The sequence below is a fragment of the Ambystoma mexicanum genome, chromosome 1p (assembly GCF_040938575.1).
Source record: "Ambystoma mexicanum isolate Mex_15411 chromosome 1p, UKY_AmexF1_1, whole genome shotgun sequence".
Taxonomy (NCBI): domain Eukaryota; kingdom Metazoa; phylum Chordata; class Amphibia; order Caudata; family Ambystomatidae; genus Ambystoma; species Ambystoma mexicanum.
In genome coordinates this window covers 1,305,003,952-1,305,016,006 of record NC_090921.1, presented here as the reverse complement: position 1 = coordinate 1,305,016,006, position 12,055 = coordinate 1,305,003,952, and the positions used below count along the sequence as shown (strand labels likewise).

The window sequence follows — 12,055 nt, the reverse complement described above, 5'->3', positions numbered from 1 at the left end:
GCTGAAACCCAGAGCAGAGTGACGAGAGTTATTGTAGGCGAACTCTGCCAAGGGCAGTAAAGAACAACAGTTGTCTTGTGAAGCAGAGATGTAACATCGCAAGTACCCCTCCAGAGTCTGATTCAATTGTTCTGTCTGGCCGTTAGTTTGTGGATGAAAACCCAAACTCAACGCTCGGGAGATGTTCAAACTTTTGCAAACTTGCTGCCAATATCGAGATGTATATTGAGACCCATAATCAGAAGCAATTGTTTCCGGGAGGCCATGAAGAGTGAATATCCGTGAAAGGAAGATCTTTGCCATCTGGGCTGCTGTGGGAGTCCCAGGAAGAGGAACAAAATGAGCCATCTTTGTAAAGTAGTCTACTGTCACCATGATTACAGTGCAACCGTCAGATACAGGCAGTTCAACTATAAAATCCGTTGATATAATTTGCCAAGGACGATCTGGGACAGGCATTATTGACAGGAGACCCAAGGGGGCTGACCGAAGGGTCTTAGATTGCAAACCAATGGCACAGGCAGACACATAATCTTGTATGCCTCGAGTCATCTCCGGCCACCAGAAATTACGTTGAACCAACTCCTTGGTATTTGCCACGCCTGTATGGCCAGCCAATCGGGAGTCGTGGCAGAGTTGTAGAACCGATCTTCTCAATTCTTCGGAGGGAAGAAACAGTAGTTTCTCTCTATAAGCACACCCTTGGGAGAGGGTAAGTTTCCAAGTGGCCACAAATCCGGGATTCAGCTGAATGAATTGAGAGGTTGAGTCGGCCACCAACTGAAGAAAAGTTTTAACTACTTGTAAAAACCTTGCTCGTGGAAAAAGACGTTCAGATCGGAAAGGGTTTGAGGTGTTGTTATCCTTTCTGGATAGTGCGTCCGCTTTTAGATTCGCTCTTCCTGGTATGAAAGTGAAGACTATCTCATAAGGGGAAAAGAAATGAGTCCAACGAGCCTGTCGGCTATTCCTGGTCTGTGAGTATTGTAAGACTTGCAGATTGCTGTGATCTGTTCGAACTTCAATAGCGTGTCTTGCCCCCAATAGTAGGTGTCTCCACTCCTCAAAAGCTCTCTTGATCGCCAGAAGTTCCTTTTCGAGAACTGAATAGTTTATTTCTGAAGGTGAAAGCGTCTTCGATAGATAGGCTACGGGGCATTCTACCCCTTGTTCATTTTCTTGAAGCAGAACGGCTCTTACAGCATGATGTGACGCGTCTGATTCTACAATGAACCTTTTGGATTGGTCCAGAGTAATCAGTATGGGTCCAGTAAGGAAGTGTGTTTTGAGTTTCTCAAATGCTTGATGGGCTTCTTCTGACCAATTGAATCGTACATCCTTCTTAAGGAGTGCCGTCATCAGAAGAATCTTCTCAGAATAGTGGGGGATGAAGCGTCTATAAAAATGTGCAAATCCCAAGAATCTCTGCAGATCCTTGATGTTCAGTGGAACAGGCCATTCAGTAATCGCTGAGACCTTTCTTGGGTCCATTGCGATTCCTTTGGCTAATAGTATGTACCCCAAATAAGCCACTTTGCTCTTGTGGAATTCACACTTCCCAAATTTGCAAAAAAGATGATTGTTGGACAGTCTTTGCAGGACTTCTTTTACGTGATAGATGTGTTCAGAGGAAGAAGTAGAGAAAACAAATATGTCATCTAAGTAGACGATGACTGTATGAAGAAGAATATAGGAAAATATGTGGTCCATAAAACGCTGGTAAACCGCCGGGGCATTAGAGAGGCCGAATGGCATTACTCTATATTCGTAATGTCCCAAGGGAGTACGAAAGGCCGTCTTCCACTCATCGCCGGAGCATATGCGGATTAAATGGTACGCCCCGCGGGGGTCCAGTTTAGTGAAGATTGTAGCTCCCTTAACGGCCTCAAGAATATCCAGAATTAGAGGCATAGGATATCGATCAGGGGTCGTGATCTTATTCAACCCCTTATAATCAATACACGATCAGAGTTCCGTTGAATCCTTCTTAGGGATGAAGAACAATGAAGCCCCTGCGGAAGAGGTGGACTCTTGAATAAGCCCGTAACGTAAGTTCTTTTGGAGGTATTCTTTAAGTACTTCCCGTTCCCGTGTGGACAGAGCATACATGCGACTGAAGGGGATCGGTGCATCTGGAACGAGTTCCAAGGCACAATCATCTCTACGGTGAGGGGGCAATTCCGCATATTAACACTGTCTGAAATTTCCGATACGCGGGGGGGATTTCTTGGATATTGTTTAACATGGTGGTTGTGCAACTGTTTTCTAAGACAGAGATTGTAGGACGAAAACCAAGTGCTCCTTCAGAGAGACAATGAGCCAAACAATGTTCTGACCCTAGAAAGATTGTGCCGGCCTTCCAATTGATATAAGGATTATGGGCTCGAAGCCACGGTAATCGTAAAATCAAGGGATAATGTGCTGTACGAATAACATCAAATACGATGATTTCTTGATGGGAGGAAATCTTCATCTGTATTGGTTTTTTCTGTTCCTTTATAGGTCCCGAAACTAGCGGACTTCCATCCACTGATTCTACCAGAATTGCCAAGGATTTGGCTGAACACGGTATTCTATGAGTTGCCTTCCAATGAGTATCAATGAAATTCTCGGCAGCCCCACAATCAAAGCCGCCACCAGTACGGAGTCTGAAGTACCCCACTCGATCTGGACCTGTAGGACCAGCATAGGGAGATCGGGAATGTCTGTCACTTGAGAAGGTAAGGATGCTGTTGGGGAACCTATTACTGACTCCCTAGCCGCGGTTACCCTAGCGGTTGGGAAGTGGCGTTTCCCTGTCTTTTGACAGGGATGATAGGGCAATCTTGAACTGCGTGATCCTTGGGTCCACAATACATACACAACCCCTTCACTCGGCATCTATCACGCTCTTCCGGGGTAAGTCTGCCTCTTGTAGCTCCTATCTGCATAGGTTCATCGGTCTCGGCTCTCCCTGAACTGGGAGAATATTTTGTTGGTTGTTTCAAGGGACGAACTCAGCGTCGTTCTTTAAGTCTTTCTTGTATTCGATAGTCCATCTGCATTACCATTGTAATCAATTCGGCTAGATTTGGAGGTCTAGGCACTCGGGAAACTTCATCCTTTAGATCCTCGTTCAATCATCTGCGGAATAACGTGACCAGCGCATCATCACCCCACGAGGTTCCGGCTGCTAACTGTTTGAAAGTGGTGATGTATGACAGTAAATCTTGTGATCCTTGTTTAAAGTCCAACAACCGTTCCTGGGCTGACACAGTGATCTCTTGCCGACTAAACATTGCTCTGAGGCTATTCAAAAAGGCGGGATAAGAATCAAGCAGAGCATTGTTTGTGGCAACTAGTGGTGTAGCCCACGCCAAGGCAGGACCTGTTAAGTTAGCAATCATGTGTCCTACCTTGTCACGATCATTTTGAAAAAACGCAGTCTTAAATGAAAATTGGATGGTGCAGGCCTCAATAAAAGCCTTGAGTTTATGAGGGTTCCCGTCAAACAAACCCCCCGGGATCGGGCCTGGTGGTAACTCAGAACAACTATGACTTCTTCCCACCTGTTGCCGGAGAAATGCATTCTCCTGCTTTAAAGCCTGCACCTCAGCAGTCAAAGATTGCACTGCTGTAACTAACTGTTGTTGTTGGGCTGGATCCATAGTTTCCCGTGAGGATAACTATCGTGAACCTTGAGATAACCGATTCAGTCTCTGGGAAATCCCAGATTCAAACAAAAAATCTTTGGGCGTTGCTAACTGTAATAATTACGGATTCAGCACAAGTTAGGTAACTGACAGGTTATCTCAATGACTCACCAATACTCCTCTTCCTCTCCCTTCTCTCTCTCTCTCTCCCTCTCTCTGGCTCGGATATCCTCCAACAGGGGGATGAGTACGAAAGCCTCCCTAAACCTTTTTCCCTACCTCTAGAAGAGTAGAGGAGAGAAAACATCTAAAGGAAACCCTCTGGGGAAGAAAACCCTTTGTCTGCGACTGCAGGATCGATGTCGTCTGTTGCAGCGAAGATTCAGGTGAAGATTGGTGGAAGGCGGTCTTGACGGAAAAAGAAGAAGAGAGTTTGATAAGTATATGAGGGTAAGTGAGTGATAGAAAGTGGAGGTAAGTATTCTCAAGTTACCCTTAAAAAGGATTAGGAGGTGTATCACACTGGAAGAGGAGATTTCTGGTTTCCACCTGATGAAATATGGAATTTCGTTAGCACAGTACAGAGTATAGCGTGAGCAAGAGTGCACAGTAAGGGGTCTTTACCTTGCAAGTTGTGAGAGAGGAACTTGGGTGTACCCGCAATCACAGGTATTGAACAAGCGGGTCTGAAGACTGAATTCGGAATCCCTAGATATTGGATAAGGGAAAGAAATGTGGCAACTACAGGTTACTGTTGGAATCAGGGGGTGTCTGTTACTGCTATCCTTCGTACCGATGAAATCTAACAGTCTGCTCGCCGGATCCTGATTAGGTGTGAGCGAGAGGGAGCTGGAGTCTCTGTGGTCGGAGAGGAGGCGAGTAGAAATGCAGAGTCTGAAAGTCGGAAAGAACGAAGGACAGATTTAGGTGTAATAAAGTTTTGGAAGTAAGCAAGACGTATTGGAAAGGTATCCTTAGATACAAACTTACGTAGCGTTGTCTGTGAGGAGTAACAACGCATCCGTGTGTTGTCAACAGGGACAAATAAACTGAATCTCGAGTAGGAGGGCGGAGCTTCCCTGGTGCTGGGTTGTACATTGTCTAGACCCACATCGTCCGTTATGGCGGCCATCTTGGAAGGAAAAATGGCCGAAATCCGTCGTCCACTGGACCAACGATGCCACAAAGACCAACGTCTCCGAAAAGGCGTGACAGCATGTGTCTGCAGTTGATTAGATTCTATTTGGCATTCCTTACCAGCTGGTGGGGCTGTTAGATTTGTGTGGGCCCTATTTCACAGACCTTGCTTCTACTGGGTTCCACACTCTAGCAAACAGTGGTCTCAGGGACGTAGAGGTGGGGCACTGTCTTAACTTTAGGGTTCTGGTCAACTTACTACTGAGTTATTTTTAGTTGGAATGCCAGCTCATGAGGGTTACGTTGGATGCATGCATCTTTATTTTCCTTGAGTTCCTGAGTGTACAATCAATGTTTCTAGATGTATCTCCCACTACTGGTAGGGTTACTGGGCAGTCATTGTCTGTTCCTTGGAGATTGGTTGTGGATGGATTGTTGGGGATAGATTGTTGGTATTCTTTGGACCGTTTGGGTCTGCCTGATTGTTGCCCACCTCCTTGCTTCTTCGCAGTGTAGTGGGGCAATTATTGACTGGAGAGCATGATTAGGCTCTGCCCCCTGCCTCCCTCAGAAAAACAAAATGATAAGATAAGAAAGGGCACATTTGAAACTGCACTTTAAATTCTCCTGGAAATGCAGCTGGAAGAAAGAATAGTTTGTTTTGCTACACAAGTAGAGGACACATAAGGTATTAGCTTGCACAATTAGTGTGTTTTAAAATAGAATAGATTAGCTGACAGGAAGGCATGGACCCAAGATAGGGACTTGCTAAACAAGTACGGCAGAACGCCTGTAGGCAGTTAAGGTTGCTGCTACCCATAGACAGAGATATCATGTACCATGCATGCACCAGGTACTCGGTAGATAGCAAGCAAATGTGTCCTGCAGAGGAAAATAATTTAACAAGCAGCTGCCATTTGAAAGTGCACGATCAAAGCAGAGAATTGAGCTCTGCAGCTTTATGAAAAAGTCCCAGTTAAGAACGCTTGAACAAATACATTTAATTCAGGGAAATGCAGTGGTAGCTGGACATAGCTGCTTCCAAGGAACGTGAAAACACAAGGCTTCATAGGGGAGGGTTGCATGGCGGAACAAGATACCATCATGTGCATTATATTGCAATGAAAACTGGGTTACCTTGCATTTGGCATACCACTATCACTATGTGCCGTCTCTTTTTTGGCACTACCAGTTAGAGGGCTATTTGGCTTTTGAGCTCTGGTTAGCATCAGTGTGTGTGCTTGCGAGTTATGGTAGATAATTGGTATTTTGTCTGAGCTTTATGGTGCCTGTGCTACAGTTTTCCTATTGGGATGGTTTGTAGTTCTTGAAGTATGCTTCTCTGCAACAGTGTGCTTGTGGTATCCTTGGGGTATTGATAGAGGAGATTCTGTCTCCTGTGGTGGGGTTGAGTTAAGGACAGATTGAGGGATGGGTATTATGTGTGTGTGACACTCACCTTCTTGTGTATTCTTCTCTTCCATTTGTGAATCTTTTTAATTGTGCTTATACTTTCTTCTGTTCCTTACGGGCGAGATGTGTTGTATTGTGTCTCCTATCTGTCTCGTCTCCCTTGTATACTCTTCTAGGTGCTTGTTGAATGTATAAGATATCGAGTGTTCTTGGCGTGGCATGTTAGGTATGTGAAATGACTCATATGTGACAGGAATGAGGCTGGTTTAGGCAGAGGGCATGCCAGTGGTTGTGCCCTTACTTTTCTCCTGTGTCTATCTTGTTCTACCTGTAACTGCAACTTCAATAATATTTTGATTTGTTGACCCTAGACGTTCCTTGCCTCGGCTCCCTTAACACATGTTTTATATCCTCTTCCATGGAAATGGACATGTGGCAGTGAAAATATGTTTCTATCGGGGATAGTTGGTTTAACAAAAATGTGATGGCATGACCACAAGATCGCATTCTTGTGGTACCCTTATGTTACCACTTCCTTAGTACCAATCACTGACTCCATAGAACCCAAAAGCAAGGATCTAGAAAATGGAGCAGATTTATTTAAAGAAAACCTGGAAACCAAATTATTAGGACTTATAACAGGAACATTATGGAACTAAAGTTCCAATGCATTTAAAAAAGTTAATTGCTACAAAACACAAAGCAAATTAGGATCATTAAATCACTATTACCTTATTCAACTTTAAGATAGGTCTACAAATGTATCAAAAGTTGTCTATCCCACCCATGTAAGCACAAACCTTCGTGAATGTGGTGAGCACTTAATTGAGTAGCAGCAGAAAAAGAAAGAATGGGCATGGATTGTTATAACTCTTGTGATCTTAGAGCTGCTTTTCTAGAACTTTCTTTTGATTTCTATGCTGTCAGAGATTGAGCAAATAATAAAAGCCATTGTGTCTAACTAATTCTGATTTTAGACTCAAACCTGGTAAAATCACAATTACCACCACCAATCGGGCAAGATGAACAGTGGCAAAATGCTCTCCCGCGAGGAAAGGTCTTAACTTCAAGCATAAGTATGCACATGTGTTTTCTGGGTGATGGTGGGGTGCACTTGCCTCCATGAAGAAGACGTTCTGTTTCCTGGCAGCTGAGGTGAGCTCTTTCACCTCTTTGTCGTTCAAGGCCAACGGCTTCTCACAGAGAACGTTCTTCCGGGCCTTCAGGAAAAGGAGCACTACTGCCCTGTGCTCGGTGTGCAGAGCTCCAAGATACACAATGTCTGAGGAGAGGAGACAGCACAGACATCAAATTTCACTTGTGGAATTACCAAGTTACACAAGGTCACAGAAGAGAAGACACCACAAACATCGCTTATTCCCATGGAAAGGCTCAACATACTGAGAAAAGGAGATTCAATAACAATCACATATCTTTACGTGTAGGGACAGCCAAGTGACAAAACTGGGGAGAGTAGAAACACAACCGCCCATCAAATATTTGTTTTTGTGTTTTATATAGTGCAAGCGTGTAGCATACTAGCTTCTTTCACATGCTGTAAATCACTACATCAAGTTGCAAAGCAAGGAAAAGGCAAAATTCCAACAACTGCAGAAAACCGACCAAGGATTAGTGCACCACAAGGCATGTGATGGGTCCCTAAGCACACACACTGCCAGTTCCACACTACAGGGAGCTGGCCTCAAGAACATTCTCATGTGAGGGGAAGCATCAGTTTATTAGATTCCTACCTGTAATTTTGGCAGTCCTTCCACCCTGGCAATTTCCTATAGAGGCTCCAGCGATGATGTGAAAACCGACTCCCCCCCTCTCTCCCGTTGATTCCTCAACCCCTTATCTGCAGATACCACTCCTTCCCAAACTCCAAAACTTACCCTGTGGTAGAGGGAGGCTGCAGGATGATCCATGAATGTGCACATAAGAGATTAAATCAGATTTATTCACAGTCTCACTCTTTACAGGATGGGCTGCAGAGTTGGAAAGATTCCAAGTCTGCCCAGTGGGGAAGCATGAAGAAAACTGACCCGGTTGCCTATTTTGCAACTAAGGAACCAAATATCACTATGGTAACTTCATTATATGCAAATAACTTCCCAGTTAGTCTCTTCATGCGGAAATCTGAGGTTTTCCACTCTTGTCATGAGCCTGCCTCTCCTACGAGCAGTTAACAACCCCACTGTGTAGCTCAACAGCAACTTGTAGTGGGTAGTCAGAACTAAATTGAAATCATTACATGTCTGCTCAAAAGTAATGATACAATACATGTGTCTGAAAAAAATGAAGAATACAAACACAGAAGTATGAGAGACACTAAAATTAATATTGCCTGGCAGGGGACACAGGCTCGATTTAATACTGGGAATGTCACACGCATTTCTGCCCAGATTACTCGCCAGTGCCTCCATCAAGGAAGAGTTCTCATTTTTTCTCTGCAAACCACAAGAGGACAGAAAATTAACATATTGTTTCTTTATGCTGGCTGTGTCCTGACGGTGACATTGAATACTAGCGCCAACCTTGCTCTTATGTTTGATCTGTTTCCGAGATAGTAGTCCAACCATACTGAAAATGGGTTTGGGAGAGAAAGGGGCAGAATGGAAATTATGCACACCTGGAGGCCCTGCTATGCACCCCCCTCTATTGCACTGTCTTGGTATTGCACTCCTTCTTATTGCACCACTTTACTACTCCCTGGTGCAAATTCTTCCTCTCCAGGATCCACAATCTGCTCACCGATATTTGGGTCCTTGGCCAACTCTTCGTAGGAGCCATAGGCTTTGGGGATGTTGTGGCTTTTGGCAAATTCCTGCGCACGGCTGAGATCTCTTGCTGCCACAGCCACTGCCTGGAGGAGGAAAAATGTAGGACATGTGTCAGAACCATGCACAGTGAGCAGCTGTGTAGAAGCCATGATGTTGACACACACACACGCACACACACACACACAGCATTTAACCACTTTTTGTTGAGACCCGAAGAAACGTAATTCCTCTAGGTACCCAAGGAGATGGTAAAGCAGCAGCAGCAGCCCAGGCTTTGCTGCACATCGTTTCACCCTGTATCTTGCAGCCTATCTTCCTCCTAATCTCGACCTGCACCGGAATCCTTTTCCTCCCTACAAACAGTCGCAGCTACCGGTCTTATGCTGTTTTTCATCGGATCCTTGTTGGCCCCCCTCCATTGCTCCTCTTTCAGACTCTTCCTGTATTGACCAATCCCGGTTTCTGTCCTTTCTCCTTTCTTCTCTTCACCCATTTATGGTGGCACCAGATGGGAAATGCTCTTGGCTCACTTCACATCCTCCAGGTGTATCATTAATTTCTATCATAATGGCACTATCATGGCCCAGGGCTCTCAGGCCAATCTCCTCCTTCTTGATAGGTGTCTCCTGTCTCTCATTAACTTCCACTCCTCTCCTGCCGCTCCTCCTTCTGCCTTCCATCGAGCCTCTGTGCACCCTCCGAGGGCTGTACCCTGCCCCTGTATCCCTCCATGGAAGACCTTCAAAGCGGAAAATCAGCTTTACTTAGCTACTCTCAACTCACGCTCTGCTGTCAAACACTTCTCGGACATCTGTCACCTCCTCGAACAACTTGACCTTGGCGTCCTGGCTCTCACTGAGACGTTGTTCAAGGCCGGCTCTGTCACTGCTTTTGACACACTTCTCCCTGATGGCTAAAAGATCCTCTCCAATCCCAGGGCCACCCGGTCTGGGGGCGGAGTGGCCCTGATTTTCCCTGAATGGGTCCCTGCCACCATCATTCCCACTCAACCCCACTCTTCCTTCAAATGCCTCATCTGTAGGTTGTGGGTCGCTCCTACCCTGTCCCTCACTCTCGCCACTATCTATAGGGCCCTTGGACCTACCACCCTTTTCTGCTCTGAATGGGCCGACTTCTCCTCCTCTCTCCTGACCTCCTCCCCCAAACTTCTCTTCCTTGGGGGCTTTAACATCCACCTGGACTCGCTGGATCCACCTGTACTCTTCTGCGACCTCTGTGACTTTCTTCCCCTCACAATTCTTCCTTCTGGTCTGACCCATTCTGACAGACACATCTTGGATGCGCTCATCTCCACAAGCTTCCCCCTCTCCAACCCTCTAACTACTCCTCTCTTCTGGTCTGATCACTCTCTCCTCACCTCCCACCTGGAGCTCTCAGGCCCCCAGGCGATGCCTCTGTCCGCACTGTCAGTCTCCTTCTTCATCATTCGACCTATGAAGCATGTCAATCGCTGCATTCGCCGCCACTTTCATGTCCCCTTGTACCTCTGCTATTGACTCTCACACCGACTCAGCACTTGCTAACCTCCATCTCTCCATTTCCAACACCCTGGACATCCTTGCCCCTTTCATGAGGATCTGCATGAAGCCTGCCTCCAAGTGCAACTCTTGGTATGACTCCAAACTGGCATGCTCTGAAACCTAAGTGCAGAGAGGCTGAGCGGAAGTGGCAGGCCTCGAGTACATCCTCTGACAAACTGGCCTGCCACCTACTACAAAGGCAATACTGACTCTCCATCTACTCTAAGAAGAGGGCTCATGTCCAAGCCTGCATCACTGGGGCCACCAATAACTCAGCAGAACTTTTCAAAATCTGCAAGGAACTTGCCAATCGTACTGCAGTCTCCTCTTCGCCTCTTCCCTCCCAGGCCATCCGCTCTGCACTGGCCTCACACGTCTCCAACAAAACTCAAAACATCCTGTTCTCACTCTTCTCTACTCCTACCCCTCCTCTCTTGCCTCCCTTGGCCCCCCTCTCGATTTCCCCCATACTATCCTCCTTCTCTCCCATTGCACCGGATGAGGTCTCTAAAATAGTCCGCTCTATGAAAGTCTCATCTAAACAGGTGCTCCCATGGTCTTTCAGAACTATCAAGGACAACATCTCCTCTCTCGCCCCTGCCTTGGCTGACTTCTGCAACCATTCCTTTGCCAGTGGCTCTTTCCCACAACCCCTTAAGCACTCCTTTGTGCACCCTCTCCTAAATTAGCCATCTACAGACCCTTCCTGCCCGGCTAATTATCACCTTATCTTCGCCCCCCCTTTCCTGGTCAAACTTCTGGAGAAGTTGATCATCCCCCAACTCACCCACCACACCGAATCCCCTGGCTGTCTCCACGACCACCAGTCTGGTTTCAGAGCATCCAGGGGCACTCCTGAATACCTGTGAAGACCTTTTATCAAATCTGGATTCCAACTTCCCTCTGTTCTGATTCTTCTCGATCTTTCCTCTGCCTTCGACACGGTCAACCATGCAATCCTCATAAATCGTCTCTGTGATACCATAGGCATCACGGACTGGACACTGGCCTGGCTAACCTCCATCCTCTCTAACTGAACTTCCCAAGTGTGACTTGGCCCTTTCATTTCCTCCACCTCACTCTCTACCTGGGACGTACCTCACGGCTCTATCCTATCATTGTGACGTTTCAATTTCAACCTTGTGCCTCTTGCTTACCGGATCTCTACCTTCCCTCCTCATTTCCAGTGTTATGCTGATGCCACAGAGCTCTCCTTTAAGCTTCCCTCCTCCACCTCCTCTCTCATACCTGACTGCCAGACTTCTGTTCAGGCATGGTGCTCTGCTAACGATCTCTGCCTTAATGCCAGTAAGACCGAGATCCTCCGCATTGGGACGCCTGCTCCCTGTTTCCCTCCTTGGGTTCCCTCCCCTCGCCCTTTTTTGAGGAAACAAATCTTGGGTTAATCTTCGACACCTCTCCCTCCTATCAAGGACCTTGCCAAGAAGTCCAACTTTCAGTTCCACCTCCTCAGGGGCATTCTCTCTTTCTTAACCTTTCCCCCGAAGCTCATTGTCTCCAGAGCTCTGGTTCTCTCTAGACTGGACTA

At 46.4% G+C, this 12,055-nt stretch overlaps 1 protein-coding gene across 2 annotated transcripts in view; it reads right to left on the bottom strand.

Moving 5' to 3' along the window:
• Positions 1-12,055, bottom strand: part of LOC138453359 (trans-1,2-dihydrobenzene-1,2-diol dehydrogenase-like) — a 97,755-nt gene that overhangs the window by 66,927 nt on the left and 18,773 nt on the right. For both annotated transcript variants that reach the window (XM_069606131.1, XM_069606122.1), the window contains exons 2-3: positions 8,937-9,048; positions 7,301-7,464 (exon numbers count right to left, since the gene is read on the bottom strand). In XM_069606131.1, coding sequence (XP_069462232.1) covers positions 7,301-7,464; positions 8,937-9,048 — 276 coding nt within the window. The remainder of the gene's footprint in view (positions 1-7,300; positions 7,465-8,936; positions 9,049-12,055) is intronic.